The 19,130-nt window shown below is 40.3% G+C and overlaps 1 protein-coding gene across 14 annotated transcripts in view; it reads left to right on the forward strand.

Annotated features, from left to right (window-relative positions):
* The window catches only part of DNAH14 (dynein axonemal heavy chain 14), a 325,158-nt gene that overhangs the window by 117,586 nt on the left and 188,442 nt on the right, over positions 1-19,130 (forward strand). For all 14 annotated transcript variants that reach the window (XR_013381670.1, XM_077901271.1, XM_077901270.1 and 11 more), the window contains 5 exons: positions 8,656-8,760; positions 8,847-8,965; positions 9,694-9,768; positions 13,774-13,861; positions 17,268-17,521. Coding sequence is in view for 13 of the 14 variants with exons in the window: in XM_077901271.1 (XP_077757397.1) it covers positions 8,656-8,760; positions 8,847-8,965; positions 9,694-9,768; positions 13,774-13,861; positions 17,268-17,521 (641 nt within the window). In the remaining variant the exon portion in view is untranslated. The remainder of the gene's footprint in view (positions 1-8,655; positions 8,761-8,846; positions 8,966-9,693; positions 9,769-13,773; positions 13,862-17,267; positions 17,522-19,130) is intronic.

Below are 19,130 nucleotides of genomic sequence, written 5' to 3' on the forward strand. Positions count from 1 at the left end.
GGGAATTTATGCATTTCTTCTAGGTTGTCCAGTATGTTAGCATATAATTTTTCATAATATGCTCTTATAATCTTTTGTATTTCTGTGATGTCAGTTGTTATTTCTCTTCTTTCATTTCTGACTTTGTTTGATCGCTCTTTTTTTTTTTTTTTAGATGAATCTGGCTAAAAGTTTATCAATTTTGTTGATATTTTCAAAGAACTAGCTGCTGATTTCATTGATCTCTACTATTGTTTTTTTTAGTTTCTGCTTTGCTTATTTCTGCAATAATTTTTATTATTTCCTTCCTTCTATTAGTTTTGAGGGGTTTTTGTTCTACTTTCTCTAGCTCCTTTAGGAATAAGGTTAAATTATTTGAGATTTTTCTTCTTTGCTGACATAGACTTGTATTGCTATAAACTTCCTTTTAGAACTGCTTTCGCTGCATCCCAAAGATTTTGGACCACTGTGTTTTCATTTTCATTTGTTTCCATGTATGTTTTTTTATTTCCTGTCGATTTCTTGGTTGACGTGATGATTGTTTAGTAGCATGTTATTTAGCCTCCATGTATTTGTGCTCTTTTCAGATTTTTTCTTGCGGTTGATTTCTAGTTTTGTAGCATTGTGGTCAGAAAAGATGCATCGTATGACTTTGATTTTGTTAATTTGTTGACACTTGTTTTGTGGCCTAACATGATCTATTCTGGAGAATGTTCCATGTGCACTTGAAAAGAATGTGTAGTCTGCTGTTTTAGGATGAAATGTTGTGAATGTATCTGTTAGATATTTCTAGTCCAATGTGGTATTCAGAGCCACTGTTTCCTTATTGATTTCCCATTTGGGTGACATGTCCACTGATATAAGTGGGGTGTTAAAGTTCCCTAGTGTTGTTATATTACTATCATTCCTTTATTATTCCTTTATTATATCCTCCATATATTATTTCCTTTATGTTTGTTATTAGCTGTTTTATGTATTTGGGTGCTCCCATGTTTGGTGCATAAATATTTACAATTGTTATATCTTCTTGCTAGAATGTTCCCTTTATATAGGGTCCTTCTTTGTCTCTTGTTACAGTCTTTGATTTAAAGTTTATTTCATCCAATATAAATATTGCTATTGCAGCTTTCTTTTCATTTCCATTTGCATGATACATGTTTTTCTTTTTTTTTTTTTTAAATTTATTTTTTTATTGGTGTTCAATTTACTAACATACAGAATAACACCCAGTGCCCATCACCCATTCACTCCCACCCCCCACCCTCCTCCCCTTCTGTTTTTCCATCCCTTCACTTACAATTCACAGATGTCTTTAAGTCTGAAATGAGTCTCTTGTAGGCAGCATATAGATGGGTCTTGCTTTTTTAGTCATTCCATCACCCTGTGTCTCTTGATTGGAGCATTTATTCCATTTACATTCACAGTAATTACTGATAGATGTGTATTTATTGCCAGTTTGTTATTCATTTTCTGGTTGTTTTTGTAATTCTTCTCTGTTCCTGTCTTCTCTTACTCTCTCAGTTTGCTGGATTTCTTTAGTGATATACTTGGATTCCTTTCTGTTTATTTTTCACATATATATTATCAGTTTTGGATTTGTGGTTATCATTGGGTTTGTATATAAACATCTTATGCATATAGCAATCTACATTAAGTTGATGGTTGCTTACATTTGAACTCATTCTAAAAGCACTAAATTTTTACTCCTCACATTTTTAAGTATATAGTGTCATACTTTATATCCTTTTATTTTGTGAGTGTCTTGACTGATTTTTACATACAAACTTATTTTTAATGTTTTTGAGATTCCCACTTCTTATTCCTACTTATGGTCTTTCCTTTCCACTCAGAGTCCCCTTTAACATTTCTTATAGGGCTGGTTTAGTGGTCACAAATTCCTTTCACTTTTGTTTGTCGGAGAAACTGTTTCTCTTTCCTTCTGTTCTGAATGAAAGCCTTGCTGGATAGAGTATTCTTGGTTGCAGGTTTTTCCTTTCAATACTTTAACTATTTCTTACCACTCCCTCTGGCCTGCAAAGTTTCTGCTAAAAAATCAACTGAGAGTCTTATGGGATTTCCCTTGTATGGAACTGTTTTGTTTTTTGTTTTTTTGTTTTTTTGTTTTTTTGTTGTTGTTGTTGTTCTCTTGCTGCTTTTAAAATTCTCTTTTTATCTCTACTTTTGGCCATTTTATTTTATTTTTATTTTTAATAAATTTATTTTTTATTGGTGTTCAATTTACCAACATACAGAATAACACCCAGTGCTCATCCCGTCAAGTGCCCCCCTCAGTGCCCATCACCCATTCACCCCCACCCCCCGCCCTCCTCCCCTTCCACCACCCCTAGTTCGTTTCCCAGAGTTAGGAGTCTTTATGTTCTGTCTCCCTTTCTGATATTTCCCACACATTTCTTCTCCCTTCCCTTATATTCCCTTTCACTATTATTTATATTCCCCAAATGAATGAGAACATATAATGTTTGTCCTTCTCCGATTGACTTATTCACTCAGCATAATACCCTCCAGTTCCATCCACGTTGAAGCAAATGGTGGGTATTTGTCATTTCTAATGGCTGAGTAATATTCCATTGTATACATAAACCACATCTTCTTTATCCATTCATCTTTCGATGGACACCGAGGCTCCTTCCACAATTTGGCTATCGTGGCCATTGCTGCTATAAACATCGGGGTGCAGGTGTCCCGGCGTCTCATTGCATCTGTATCTTTGGGGTAAATCCCCAACAGTGCAATTGCTGGGTCGTAGGGCAGGTCTATTTTTAACTCTTTGAGGAACCTCCACACAGTTTTCCAGAGTGGCTGCACCAGTTCACATTCCCACCAACAGTGTAAGAGGGTTCCCTTTTCTCCGTATCCTCTCCAACATTTGTGGTTTCCTGCCTTGTTAATTTTCCCCATTCTCACTGGTGTGAGGTGGTATCTCATTGTGGTTTTGATTTGTATTTCCCTGATGGCAAGTGATGCAGAGCATTTTCTTATGTGCATGTTGGCCATGTCTATGTCTTTGTGAGATTTCTCTTCATGTCTTTTGCCCATTTCATGATTGGATTGTTTGTTTCTTTGGTGTTGAGTTTAATAAGTTCTTTATAGATCTTGGAAACTAGCCCTTTATCTGATACATCATTTGCAAATATCTCCTCCCATTCTGTAGGTTGTCTTTTAGTTTCATTGACTGTATCCTTTGCTGTGCAAAAGCTTCTTATCTTGATGAAGTCCCAATAGTTCATTTTTGCTTTAGTTTCTTTTGCCTTCGTGGATGTATCTTGCAAGAAGTTACTGTGGCCGAGTTCAAAAAGGGTGTTGCCTGTGTTCTCCTCTAGGATTTTGATGGAATCTTGTCTCACATTTAGATCTTTCATCCATTTTGAGTTTATCTTTGTGTATGGTGCAAGAGAGTGGTCTAGTTTCATTCTTCTGCATGTGGATGTCCAATATTTCCAGCACCATTTATTGAAGAGACTGTCTTCCAATGGATAGTCTTTCCTCCTTTATTGAATATTAGTTGACCATAAAGTTCAGGGTCCACTTCTGGGTTCTCTATTCTGTTCCATTGATCTATGTGTCTGTTTTTGTGCCAGTACCACACTGTCTTGATGACCACAGCTTTGTAGTACAACCTGAAATCTGGCATTGTGATGCCCCCAGATATGGTTTTCTTTTTTAAAATTCCCCAGGCTATTCGGGGTCTTTTCTGATTCCACACAAATCTTAAAATAATTTGTTCTAACTCTCTGAAGAAAGTCCATGGTATTTTGATAGGGATTGCATTAAACGTGTAAATTGCCCTGGGTAACATTGACATTTTCACAATATTAATTCTGCCAATCCATGAGCATGGAATATTTTTCCATCTCTTTGTGTCTTCCTCAATTTCTTTTTTTTTTTTTTTTTTTTTTTTTTTTTTACTTTCAGCATCTTTGCCATGATGCTTGGGCTGTTTATTTATTTATTTTTTTTATTGCCAAATTTTTTTTTTATTGGTGTTCAATTTACTAACATACAGAATAACACCCAGTGCCCGTCACCCATTCACTCCCACCCCCCGCCCTCCTCCCCTTCTACCACCCCTAGTTCATTTCCCAGAGTTAGCAGTCTTTACGTTCTGTCTCCCTTTCTGATATTTCCCACACATTTCTTCTCCCTTCCCTTATTTTCCCTTTCACTATTATTTATATTCCCCAAATGAATGAGAACATATAATGTTTGTCCTTCTCCGACTGACTTACTTCACTCAGCATAATACCCTCCAGTTCCATCCACGTTGAAGCAAATGGTTGGTATTTGTCATTTCTAATAGCTGAGTAATATTCCATTGTATACATAAACCACATTTTCTTTATCCATTCATCTTTCGTTGGACACTTTCAGAAGTGTTCTATAGTTTTTAGGGTATAGATCCTTTACCTCTTTGGTTAGGTTTATTCCTAGGTATCTTATGCTTTTGGGTGCAATTGTAAATGGGATTGACTCCTTAATTTCTCTTTCTTCAGTCTCATTGTTAGTGTATAGAAATGCCACTGATTTCTGGGCATTGATTTTGTATCCTGCCATGCTACCAAATTGCTGTATGAGTTCTAACAATCTTGGGGTGGAGGCTTTTGGGTTTTCTATGTAGAGTATCATGTCATCGGTGAAGAGGGAGAGTTTGACTTCTTCTTTGACTTTTGGCCATTTTAATTATGTATCTTGGTGTTGGACCTCCTCAGGTTGGTTTTGTTTAGGGTTCTCTGTGCCCCCTGGATCTGGATTTCTCTTTCCTTCCCCAGATTCAGGAAGTTTTCAGCTATTATTTCTTCTAATAAATGTTCTGTCCCCTCTTCTCTCTCTTCTCCTTCTGGGATCCCTGTAACACGACTGTTATTGTACTTGATGGTGTTGCTGAGTTCCCTTAACCTGTTCTCATTTTTTATTATTCTTTTTTCTTTCTCTTGTCCAGCCTGATTGCTTTTTATTAGTGTCTTCCAGGTCACTGATCTGTCCTCCTGCTTCCTCTAATCTGTTTATACCCTCTGGTGTATTTTTAATTTCAGTTATTGAGTTCTTCATCTCTGATTGGTTCTTTTTTATGTTTTCTATCTTTGTGGAGGGTCTCACTGAGGTCTCCATCCTTTTCTCAAGTCCAGTAAGTATCTTTATAACCATTACTTTATATTCTCCATTAGGCATGTTGCTTATCTTCATTTTTTTAGGTCTCTTGCTGTGATTTTGTTCTGTTCTTTCATTTGAGACTTATTCCTCTGTCTCATTCTATCTAACTCTCTATTTCTCTGTATCAGCTATGTCTCCTGCTCTTGATGGTAGTGGCCTTTTGAAGAAGAGGTCATACAGTGCCCTGCAGTGCAGTGTTCCCTGTTACTCCAAACCTGGTGCTCAGGGAGGTCTCCTGTGTGTGTTGTGTGCACCCTCCTGTTGTGGCTGGGATGTGTTTGCCTTGAGTCTCGTCTGCAATGGCTCTCTGCCTGTCGTGGGCAGGGTCTGGTCCCTGTGGTGTTAGTGGGCTGCCTTGAGCTTGGGATGAGTCAGACCAGGTGTTTGCCAGAGATGAAGTAGCACCAAACTATAGGGCACTCTCCCTGTCTTGTCCCCTAGAATCTTTTGTTGGTGGGTAGACCTATAGTCAGACTGGTGTGTGGTCATCTTCCCCTCTCTCCAGGGCAGGACTCATTTTGGAGTGGGGCTGGTTGGTGGTGGGGCTGTTTGCACACTGCCAGGCTTGTGGCACTGCTTTGGATGGATTCTTGCCAAGGGCCCTTTGGAGAGTGGGTGGACCCACAACATGCATGTGAGTGGGGTGCAGTGCTAGCAAAGTCTGTGCAGGTCTGCTGTGGGAGTGGATCTGGAGCTGAGCTCTGGCTGGAGGGGGCATGTCCACACTGGAGTGAGGGGGTGCTGTGAGCAAATTAGTTCCAGCCAATGTTAGCGTATCTAGGCTAAGGGAGAAAAGTGACACCCGCCAGCTCCTTTGTTCCTGGAGAAGTCTCCCCCTGATTTCTGTCCCTTGTTCCTATATGCCCCAGGCACTTTTCATACTGCAGCTTCTGTGCTATATCTCTGTGGGACTGTCATGCAGTCTCTTTAACAGTGGAGATGGTCTCCTCTCTCCCTCCCAGCTCTCCCAGAGCTGAGTCAATGTTCTCAAGATTCCAGGGTTTAAGTCCTCCTGGTTTTAAGAAGTTGTAAAATTTGACCTATCTCATTTTCAAAGCCAAATGTGACGAGGATTCATTTTCCCCATGCTGGATCCTCCCACCCCAGTCTTTGCCTATGGGTCTTTCTCCTGCCAGCATACCCCGGGTCCAGTTAGGTCCCCACCCCGTCTCTACCCTTCCTCTCGTTTTCTGGGTCTCTACATTCAGCTGTGGGGTCTGTTCTCCCAGTCTACAGAATTACTTATGCTGATGTGGATGTTATCTAGGTTTACCTGGAGGACAAAGTGAGCTTGGGTCCTCCTACTCCACCATTATTCCCCAGAAGTCTTAGTTTGATGATTTTATAAATGAAGTTATCGAATCCATATATTTAAAGATTGCCAAAACATTAAATTTTCAGCTTAGACGTACATTTTTTTAAATACTGGGTTTTAATATTTGAGATTCGTGGTGAATATATTCACTTCATAAACCAAGATCTCCTTCCAGGTTTTTGTATCTTTTCCTTGTTGAACACAAGTTACAGTGGTTGTGATGACCCTTCCAGATGTGGAAGGTAACTACCCACATGTGGTAGTTACAGCCTATAGAAAGTTCTCTACCCAGGAAGACCCTCTGCTACATGAATCCATGATTTGGGGCACGAGCTGGAGGGATCTGGTTAATAATAGCAAGTTTACTGAGTAAGGATTGAGATAGGCTTTCTAATTATTTTTTAGCATACCTTTGGACTATTAGTAAGCATCATTGCCAACCGGTAATTCTCCATTTATTGATGTGTTGAGCACCTGCTCTGTACCAGGCACTGCTGCCATGTGCTGGGAGTCCTCAGACAACTCCCTACTTATTATACAGAGCTCAAGATCTATTATAGGAACCAAAGTAGAGAGATACTAATGTGTGATGTATGCTATGATCATTTGGATGATATGGTCATGTGAAAGAAGAGAAATTGACCTAGCCTGCAAGAAGTGATAATTCATCTGGGTTTTGGAAGATTGTGTTGAGTTAGCCAGGTAAAAGGGTCCAGGGTGTGTGGGTAGCTGAGTGGAAAGAGCACCCTAGGCCAGGGGAGAGTATAGATATGGAACCATGAGCAAGCATGGCATGTTCTGGAGCTATAAATAAGATGGAACCTAGTTTGCAAATGGGGAAGTGGTGAAAGGTGAGATTCTCTAAGGAAGCAGGACCAGATGAGGAAGGGCCTTGAATATCACAATGAATGCTGACCATAGAGTAGCTACTGAAGGATTTTGAGCAGGAGGGTGAAATGATTTGATTTAGAAATGTCTCAGGACCCTAGGGTATGTGTAGATGGCGGGGGGAAGGGGGGGCAGTGAGAATAGATAAACCAGTTACAAGACTAGAAATCCTGGGGGGACTAAGGTAAGACGATGGTGAGGATGAAAGAAGGTGGAGCCACAAGCTTCAGATGGGCACGTGGCCCAGGCTTGTGCCAAGATACCTGGCTTGGCCACCAATATGGAAGGGTTCACACTACAGAGAGGAAGTAGGAGGGAGAGGCTTGTGTAGAAACAGCTAAGTGCCGTACATGTTGGAAATCTAATACTCATGGGACAGCCACATGACCGTCTTCAATCAGCAATTGGGGTTAGAGATCTGGGGCAAAAGGAAGTGACAGGAGCTACAGAGCATGTGTGTTATGTATATGCCCAGCAGCCCAGGAAGAGCAGGATGGGTGGAAGGAGAGCAGCATCCCAGGCAGAATAAGGAACGGAGCCAGCTGTCAGATGTGATGCAGACATCGTGCAGCATGAAGGCTGACCAGCTAGTGTCAATCTGTTAGTGATGCGGCCACACAGCAGGGCCTGGAGTGGCTGAGAGATGCATACGCAGAGACCCGGAGTTCACAGACCATCTTTTCAAGGCCTGTGACCGTGGAGAGGAGGTGGGGACCCAGACAGTAACTAGACGAAAACAAAGCACAAGAGGGGCTTCTTGTGTATACTTTTAATGAGAGGTAAAAAGGAAGCCTGTGGCAAAGGAGAGCTTGAGAGAGGAGGAGAGTAATGAGTGACACAGGGATGGCTTGGTTGGCATGTGGGAACAGGTGTCTCTTCCTCTGGAAAAGGAGGATGAAGTTAAGACAGCATGGGTGCAGCTAAGCCTCGGGGAGGGCTGGGACCAGAGGGTGTCACCATGGGACATGAGAGGACAATCTCTCTCCTGATGACCAGGAAATGGGCAGAAAGTGAGGCTGTGGGAAGGCAGTGCTAGTGATCCAGCTTACAGCAGGGTGTCTGCGTGTGTACATTCATTGGAGGGGGAGGTTAAATTTACATTTACTTTAGTTTTGCTTTATTATAAATTATTTTAGCAACTTAAGAAAAAAATCAGCATGGACTCTTATTTTTACTAATGCAGCTACATATGCTGCAATTTAAATATTGTATTTTTTATGTGCAAATGTAGCCCCAAATGAGGCTGTGATCGTATTATGATTAAACATACATTATGAACTGTATTTTCTTTTGGTTCTGGACAGGACTACCTTGAAATTAAAAGAATGATTTTCCCAAGATTTTACTTTCTTAGCAACGCTGAACTCCTTGATATTCTAGCTGACAGTAGAAATCCTGGGTCTCTACAGGTAATATTTTTCTCTGCTCAGGGATATTATTTCCAAACCAGGTCAGAATTGTATAGTGTTTATTGACATTTGATTCTGGTCCACAGCCTCATCTTGTGAAGTGTTTTGAAAATATAAAACAGTTATTGATTTGGAAACAAGAAATTGGCCCTCCTGCTGTGATAATGCTCATGTCTGCTGAAGGGGAAACTCTTCTGTTGCCCAAGTATGACATATGTGTTACTAATGAAACATTCAGACACCATAAAACTTTATTATTTAAAACCTCTGCTTGGAAATTTCTGATATTTCAAGAAGTTTGCTAAGCAAACTATTTCCCCAAAGCTAATGTACTTATGCAGAATTTTACTTTTTCATGTCTGTATTTATTGGTATTATCCTAGGTGCCAGCATAGGGGTTTTATTATAGGAACTTATTAGGAAGAAAATTTGCTATTTGCTTGATGTTGTTCATGCTGCTCCCTATGCTGCCTCCCTGGCCCCTGGCCCTAGGCCCCCCCTCATCAGCTGATTCCCTCCAGCCTTTGGCACGTGGCTCCTATTGGGAGTTGATTAAAAAATGCTGTGCCCAAGTGTTTCCATCCACTAAAGTCCCTAACCCCACCGTAACCTAGGCTGGCTGTTTAAAAGAGCCAGCAAGGAATACAAAAACGCTCTGTAATATAACTTATCTACTTTGTCAGTTCATGTTTTAGTGGAACCTCTTAATTTTGTAAGTCAATGGTTTCAGTGTCATAGTTCCATAAAGTTAGGTGATAAGTTGTCTCCGTAGCTTTCCAAATTAAGATCTAGAAAAAAACACAATTGTAGAATTATGATCCTTTGGCCTGTGAATGTTATAAGTGTAGAAAAGTTAGTCTACAGCCTTATCAAAGGAATGAAGAAACATAGATAAAAAGAATTATTTGCGATTTTTTTTGGAAAAAATTACAGGAAAATTCGTGTAAGAAGTGCTGTGGAACAGTGGTTGATAAATGTAGAGAAAAGCATGTTTGATGTACTGAAAAAGTAAGTACAATTTTTAAAAGATTTTATTTATTTGAGAGAGAGAGAGAGAGAGCACGCGCATGAGCAGGGAAGAGGGAGAGGGAGAAGCTGGGAGCCTGATGCGGGACTCAATCCCAGGAGCCCAAGATCATGACCTGAGCCAGACACTTAACTGACTGAACCACCCAGGTGTCCCTGTGAGTACAATTTTTAATTCTAAGATTGCATTATATATATTTAACCTTGGTTAATTACCTACTAATCTTATTGGAAAGGATCTGTAGAAATGTAGAGTGAAGTCTTTTATGAAATGGGCTTTGATAGAACATGACAGCACATGGCTGGATGGAAAATCACTTTTCCAGCGTGAATGTCAGTTTGAGAGCATGATCCTGGACTGCATCCAGGTGTTTTTTTGTGTGCTTTCAGCCTAGTCAGTTTTCTAAAGACCCCATGCCCTGAAGGCTCGGCTGTAGCCCATCCCCGTTCTGCTTCCTCACATTGTTTGCTTGGTTCCATCTTTGTGATGTTCTCCTTTTTACGTTCCAGTTGGTTTAGAGCGAAGAAAGAGCCCCAGAGCATGAATTTTTAAATGACTTTGACTCGCGCTGCCTTGTACATTTCTAATTCTTTGTGGTTGGTTATATTTGTTGGTCTTAAAGTTTTTATATATTTGTATTAATTAATATGATCCTGAATGCCGACACGAGACTCCTAGAGCAGAGCAGATCATAACCACAACAGCTTTCTCGGCTGTAGTCCTTCCCCAGGTGATGTGATCAGAGCCAGATGCCGTCTCCCATGAGGGCAGGAGCTTCTGCAGGCTCTCAAGAGACGGATGTTCACTTGTCACACCAGGACCATCTTATCAGCTGCTAATCATGATAGTTCTTTCTCTTTATGGTTCTTTTGAAATGTCTCTTCCTTTTCATGTTACTTAGGATGACAAATTTGGTACAATGTTAAAAAGTACACATGACAGTCACCATCCTTCTTTTGTTCCTCATTTTACTGGGAACATTTCTAATGTTTCACTGTTTGCTATGATGCTAGGATTTCTGGAACATACCCCTCCTCAAAATAAAGAGTTTTATTCTCTAACTTGTTTGCAAAGTTTTTAACAATTGAAGGGTATTTAATTCAAAAGTTTTTTAATGAATCTATCAAGAAACCTAAATACCCTTTTGCCTGAAATTTGCCATGAATGACAACCACAAATGTCCTTATGTTGAACTTTCCTTCATTTTCCTCTTCATATTTTGGTCCACTTAGTTTATTTTCTGGAAAATTGTATTAAACATTTCCTCCTTTTCTGTGGGTTTGTCCTTATCCTCTTTTTGTTTCTAGCATTTATTTCTAATAAATAACTGCATTACCACCCATGTTAGCTCCCTGAACCTTGCCCACAGCCCTGCAAAAAGTCCCCTCATTAAACTCTCTAGGCACCCTTCACATGTGCTGCTGCATGCATGCTTCCCATCCTCTGTCCACCCTCGAATCAGCAGGCTTTGGGTCTGGGGGTTTTTACTTCCTGTTGCTGCACTGAGTTTCTTCATATCTTTTGGGGTAGCCATGCCAAAGTCAGAGACATTTCCTTTGTTCTAGTGAATACTCTTAAAATGTGAATGCACATTGTGAAACATACTTTCATCAAAGCTTATGGTAAATATCTCCGGTTTGTCCCCAACAAGCATGGTCACTTCATACTGCCCTCCCATCACCTCCTCCATATTGTAATCATGCAGGATTTTATTCCAGTTGTATTAATTTCTATATCATCAAATGTCACAAGACATGGCAGCATTTAGTCTCACCAGAAAGTGTTCATATTCCTCTGTTACACTCCCCACTGGTTGATCTCTGATCTCAGAGAGCTTTAGCCAGGGGTTAGCATCCGTGAAGGAGTGGTCTGTCACTGCGTCAGCTTTGTTCATGTTTCTACTGGTCGTTTTTGGTTGTCCATTCGTGTTCAGACTGGTGAGTGTCCCTCTCCCTCTCTAAGCAAGTGCTGGTATGTAATTACAGTAGCCTGCCTGCATAGCTACAGGTGACAGGATGGACACATGGCCTAGGATGTGAGTGGTTTTAGCTCCCAGCATATGGAGATTCCTTTCCATTTCTCCTGGGAACTACAAGACACCCTTGTCACCTCCCCAGTGTGTGAGTTCCAGTGTCATTTCAGGTACTCCGCATCTTGGAGAAAAATGACAGCGTCAACGCCTCGATTCCTGTCTTCCCCTTACTCCCTTCCTGTCCTGCCATGTTTGAAGATGTGTGGTGTGATTGCAGGCCCTCCTCTGTTTCTCTCTGCAGCCTCATCGCCCTTGGAGATGGCTATTCATTGTGGCCATTGGCAGCTGGGGTGTGGGGAAGGTAGAGGCCGCCACTGGCCCTGCTTAGAGAGTTCTCATTCCCTGCAGAGCCGCCCTGATCTCTCTTGTGTTTGTCCAGCTTGGCAGTGGTGTTCTCCCATTTCTCTGCTCATTTCTGTAACTCAGTCCCAATTTGCTTTCCGCCTGCTAGAGCCTTTTCAAGTTGATGCCCTGCGGCACACTTTCTTGTGTTCCAGTGTTTTGTGTGTGTACATATGTGTATATGTACAATATATATGATATATACTATTAACATATTATCTGTCACTTGAAGGAATATCGCTCATGATGAAGACAGGATTGTTACATCAAAAATCTTGATCCACTCTCTCCCAAGAGGCTGTAAAAAATCAGAATAAATATTTCTAAAACCCTGAAGGAAGTTAAATAAAGAAATTATAATGTGCTGTGTGTCTGTGTGTGTTTATATATAAATGGGGGTACCGTGTCAAAATAAGAGTAAGGTCTTTTTTTTGTCAAAAGAGAAATGGAACTACATGTTTTTTGAGAGATAAAGCAATGCTACAAAAGGTGCAAATAAAAGCAGTAAAGACAGGTCATGGAATAGCAAACAAAAAGAAAACAAAGACATTAAAATAAAAGGTCATTTTAATAAGAGCTGCGTTTGTATCTCAACAATGTCACTGACATTGTTTTAAAATATATAAAAGTCATTATAAACCTATTTCTCCTCTGTGGCAGTGATAATAAGAAAATAATAAAAACAGACACCATTTGCAATTACAGCAAAAATTAGAAGAATCAATATTTATTTTAAAAATAAACTAAATTCTAGATTAAGATTGGTAAGTAAAGAAACTGTCACAGTAGTAGAAGAAAAGTAAAGTTTAATGTTGAAAATTTGTGACACATGGGATCAGTGATCAGTTTGACTATATAGAAACTAAAAATTTCTAAGTGACAAAAAACCCACTGTAACAATATGAAAACCTATTTTGTTGGCACAAATTAACTTGATCTTAAATAAAATTTCTGCATATTTTTCATGAATCCTATTTTTCCTTATGATTAATTTTTATTTTATTTTTTTAAAGATTATTTATTTATGATAGACACAGAGAGAGAGAGAGAGAGAGAGAGAGAGAGGGGCAGAGACACAGGAGGAGGGAGAAGCAGGCTCCATGCCAGGAGCCCGATTTGGGACTCGATCCTGGGACTCCAGGATCGCGGCCTGGGCCAAAGGCAGGCGCTAAACTGCTGAGCCACCCAGGGATCCCCTATGATTAATTTTTAAAGCTAAATGCAGGGCTTTACTGCTAAAGTTCATTTAATGGTTTCAGCCCAGTACTCATCTTGTAGAAATTATCTTAAATACTGATTTTGTCATTGATAGTAATAGATATTCAAAGCTAATATGGCCATCTCCCCCTTCCAGTTTCACCACCCCAGAAACTCAATGGCCCCATTGGAAGAGTACAGGTGATATTAAAGGGAAGTTTAAGGAATCTGCATTATGCATGAATTCAGGCTCTGTTAACTCTAGCATTTGGTCCCTTACGTACACCTAAATCAGAATTAAAGAACCAGAGATCCTAAAGGAAAATCCCCACCCCCACGTGATCTTGTCATGCTTGATCATTAAATGGCCACTATGATTACATGTAATAATAGAAATAAAATGTTCTATTTATAGATTTGTAAGTCAAGGAGTTGAAGACTGGAGCTGCCAAACTTTTTCCGAGTGGGTGGTGTCTCATCCAGGACAAGTGGTCCTCACAGTGGTGAGTTAATTTATGGTCATACTGCCAAGAAAGCAAAGATTTAGAAGTAAACCACTCTGAAGGGTACTAATATGTGTCACTTTGAAATGCATCAAAAAATAATATAGATGGTTGGATGGATATATGGACAGATGTGATAAAGTAAATATAGCAAAAATTAGTTGGAATATAGGTGGTGGGCATATGGGCATTTGTTTTAGAATTCAACTTTTTTATGGTTTTAAAATTTCTTCATAATGTTGAATGAAAAGAATCATAAATTTTCTCAGGGATGTTCCCCTATGGTATTGTATTTGGTTTCTACTGCTGTCATTACAAAGTTACCACAAATTTAGTTGCTTAAAACAGCACATGTTTATCGTCTTGCAGGTATGTCCGATGAAGGCCTCACTGGTGTCACTGGCTAAAATTGAGGTGTTGGCAAGGCTGCATTCCTTCCCAGAGGCTCAGGGGAGAATCCCTTTCCTTATCTTTCCCAGCCTCTAGAGGCCACTGGCATGTCTTGGCTGGTGGCCCCTTCCTTCATTTTCAAAGCCAGCCCTGTTGGCACCTGTCTGACTGTTCTACTTTAATCAAACTTCCCTCTGTTCACAGCAGAAAAAGTTCCCCAGTTTTAAGGGTACCTACAATCATATTGGCCCCGCTCAGGTAATCCCGAATAATCTCTCCATCTGAAGGTCTTGATTTAGTCGCAGCTGCAAAGTCCCTCTGCCATCTAATATGACTTGGTCACAGGTTCTGGAGAGTAGCATATGGGTGTTTTTCAGGGAGCCTTCATGCTGCTGATTGTTGCTTTTGTGGAACTCAAAGGAGAAAGAGAAACGAGGTATGTGTGATAGCAAGAAAACCAGGGCACATGGTTCTTTTGAGAAGAAGAACTTATAAAGTAGTGATTGAAGTCAAGACAGTAGAGAATTCCCCAATAGAATGTATAGAATAAGAGAAGGACAAAGAAAGACCCCAGAGGACATCCACATTTAAGGAGAAGATGAAGGAAGGAGCTCCGTGAAGGGGTCCAAAGAAGAGGCATCATGGAGCTAAGGGAGGAGAGATGGAACTGGATTAACTTTTCTCTAGAGCAAGTGAGCAGTCAGCATTTTATTTTATTTTATTTTATTTTTAATTTTTTTTTATTGGTGTTCAATTTACCAACATACAGAATAACACCCAGTGCCCGTCACCCATTCACTCCCACCCCCCGCCCTTCTCCCCTTCCACCACCCCTAGTTCATTTCCCAGAGTTAGCAGTCTTTACGTTCTGTCTCCCTTTCTGATATTTCCCAAACATTTCTTCTCCCTTCCCTTATATTCCCTTTCACTATTATTTATATTCCCCAAATGAATGAGAACATATAATGTTTGTCCTTCACCGACTGACTTACTTCACTCAGCATAATACCCTCCAGTTCCATCCACGTTGAAGCAAATGGTGGATATTTGTCATTTCTAATAGCTGAGTAATATTCCATTGTATACATAAACCACATCTTCTTTATCCATTCATCTTTCGATGGACACCGAGGCTCCTTCCACAGTTTGGCTATCGTGGCCATAGCAGTCAGCATTTTAAAATGCTCTAGAGAGATCTGAAAACTCCATTATGTATGTCTGTGATGAGAATCCCCATGAACCTTGGGGACGGAGGTTCCCCTGCAGTGATGGAGGAAGAAGCCCCAGCTCCATGAGTTACCATTACCAAGTGTTTGTAAAACAGACTTGACTTTATTAAATTCTCTAGTAAATTTAAAAATAACATCACATCTGTTTACTGTGCCTTGCCCTGCCACAACTGTCAAGTCTCTGTTAAAATAAGCTGGGATTATGGACACAAATGATGATGTCCTTTGTCTCTTGTCTCCTTTGTTATCCACTTGGCTGAATATTGATAAAATGCTTGAAGAGCCTGAGCTGAGGACTGTCTGCAAAGGCAGCAAAAGGATAATGAATCATTGTGGACATTTCTGTGATTTACCAGGCACATACTCAGATCTGCTCTATGAAGAAGAGATCATCCCAGATCCCTGGTTCTCCAAAAATCCCTGGTTCTCTAACAATAAGAAGCACTCTGTCGTGTCTCCAGAAGTACTTCATTATAGGCTTGAACTTACATCATTGAACAGACTTTGCCAAAATTTCTCCCCTTTCTGCCCTGCCTACTGCTAATTTCCCATCCCAGCATACAATTGACAATTACCCTTTCTCCTGCACTTCTGCATATGGACTAGGAGCCTTCTCCCAGCAGACATCTGTGGGGGAGTAGGGATGATAACTGGCCCATATGTTTGGCCACTGAAAGCATTTCAGTGCGGATTTATCCAGACTAGAGCAACTTCCAGCTGTCTAAGGAAAGAAAGATCTGGTTCGCAGCCCACCTCACCAGAACCCACACTGACGCAGCCTAGCGAGGGGACTCTTCCCCTTGGATGCTCTCTCCGGAGACTGAATCCTGAATAAATGCCTCAATCATAGCAGTGCAATGGCGCTTGACTGGACTCCTCTGTGATATGGCCTTGGTTCCTGCCCACTTCCCAAGCCATGGTCTCCAGCCTCCTGTTGATCTGCCACATCTCTTAAGAAAGTCAGAGTTAGTTTCTGTTGCATGTGGCCAAAAACACTGATGCATCAGGTTTCACATCCTCTACCCTTTCACCTCGTTCTAGAAAAAGGTCCCATCGCTATGCCTCTTATTCCAAAATTACTCTATGCTAATTATTCCAGAATGTATTTCTTTATAGCCTTACTTACATGTTTCTTAGGCACTTCAAATTCATTAAATCCCCAAACACATTCACTGTGCCCCTTCCCCTCCAGCATGCTCTTCTTCAGTAGCTACTATCCTTGTGACTGAAATCACAGTTCACCCAGTTACGGGCCAGAAACTTGCAAGCCTCTGGACATATTCCCCTTCACTGACTGCCAATGTGACTTTAAACCATGGGCCTTCTGGCATACATGGAGAGAGTGAGCATCAAAAGGTGGATCAAGTAACAGAAGTCCTATAGAGTTCCTGAAAAATTATGATTACAGACAACATATTCTAGGAAAAGTTCCTGAAAAATTATGATTACAGACAACATATTCTAGGAAAAGTATTTCTGGGGTCAGCTGAGCACACAGTCCTAATTTCATGCTGGAGTTTTTCTTCCATTATTACTGTCTCAAGTTATGAGTCTTGTGATGATAGCTAAGAATATCAGATTTCTAAAGTAGACATATTGGGGGTGAATATATTTCAATTTACTAAAAAAATAAGGCCACACAAGCATTAATAAAATTCAGTGTCTGACTCTCAAATGCATTCAAATGTGTAAGCTCTCTTTCACATACACTCACACACACATATCATGAAAACACCTGATTTAATTTATAGTTGATTCTTCAGTTCTCATCTTTATATCTTTTTCAGAGCCAGATCATGTTTTATAATGATTGCATCAAAAGTTTTGTGAGTTCTCATTCAAGAGCAGAGTTGGAAAAAGTCCATGCTGGTATGATTGGTCACCTAGAGGAGACTGCAGCGCTGGTGGCGCTGGATACTAGTAACACTCGCACAAAAGCTGTACTGACAGCACTGCTTACGCTTTGCGTTCACTGCCGAGACATAGCAAGAGATTTACTGCTGAAAGGTGTCTCCGGTGTGGGGGATTTTGAGTGGACAAGGTAAGTAGATCTCAATTATAGCTCCACCTGAAATAACTCCTCACATAGCTTCCTCTTGATAAACTTATTCTCCACCTCCAATTATGTGAAACTTGCGTTTCAATTTTCTGGGATTTATAGACATTCTGGGCAAACAGTGTCAGTTTGAGTACCCTGTGCCTGTGTTTTCTTTTCCACTGTGCTCCCTTCATTGTAACTTCCTTCTGTATCACATTCCTGAGTGGGCCTCACTTCTCACCATTCAGCCAGGCTGCAACATCCAATGTGTAGTGAGAGCAGCTCCCCCCAGGCCTCCGTTCTCCTTCTTCCCTGGGTGTGGTCCATTCTGGAACTCACTAAGCTGGGAAACAAAACTGAGAACGTTTGTGGCCAGTTCTCCACCTCAGAGCCCCATTCTCCTCCCAGGAATCTGGTGTGTGTGTGTGTGTGTGTGTATTAATGTCTCCCATCTATATATTCATAAATACATATTTCATACATGAAACACCACACAGCCACTGACCCTGGGGAGAAGAGGAGAGCACACTAAGATTCGTACAAGAAATGTGAAGCTTTAAACTTCTGAGTTACTTTTCCCTAAAGATGCCTCTGTTCATGGAAAAATTAACTGTCCTGCCTATATAAGGTCTTTGATTCTCAAGAAAGTGAATTTTTAAGAAATTCTGCTATCGTATAAATTTCCTTATTTTAGATGTGACAATTTCCTTTAAACTCTAGAGAAGATGGAGCAGAGAGGCTGATGTATTTAACTAACACCATTTGAGTATATTTTACCAGAATACTTCATATTTGATATGTATTTCCATGTCCATTTTACTGTAGAAGTATAACTATACCATTTTTAATTGCCAAAGAAATATGCCATCTGGATGAATCACCACCCAAAAGTTCAATATGTCATTATTACTTTCTAGTAACTCTTTTTTAAAGTGAAAATGAAAGGTGGAAGAGCCTATATAGAAAAGTAAAGTAGAGAAGACATGACTCTAATAAACTCTGTGAGCATCTATGATTCTAGGGCTAAAGTATGCTAGAGTCCCTCAAGATCCCATAGGGAACTCACAGGACACTGCAAAACATGTTAACCTTTTGAGGGGCTCTGAGGGATATGCATCTATGTCAGACACCAACCAAACTGGTAGCTCAAAGTAGTTGACAGGTGTGGTGCCTGGGACAGGAAATGTGGATAATGGATAAAGGAAGTCAAAGATACCAACTTCCAGTTATAAGATAAATAAGTTCTGGGGATGTAATGGATAGCATGGCAACTATAATTAATAATACTTCATTGTATACTTGAAGGGTACTAAAACAGTAGATCTTAAATGTTATCACAAGAAAAATAAATTCATAAGTATGTGAATGATGGATGTTACCTAAATATATAGTGATCATTTCACAACAGGTGCATATATCATCATCATGTTGTATGTACACCTTAAACTAACACAAAGGTTTGGGTCAATATCTAGGGGAAGGAGTGCACACTATAAAGCTCCAGCTGGGTCACAAGTTTTGCTCATAGCCTTACAGAGAAGAAAATTTATGGTGAGCCACGCCGATGCACAGGGTTCATAAGATAAATACCACTATTTTGTTTGATATTAAG

This window comes from Canis aureus, chromosome 6, assembly GCF_053574225.1.
Source record: "Canis aureus isolate CA01 chromosome 6, VMU_Caureus_v.1.0, whole genome shotgun sequence".
Classification (NCBI taxonomy): Eukaryota; Metazoa; Chordata; class Mammalia; order Carnivora; family Canidae; genus Canis; species Canis aureus.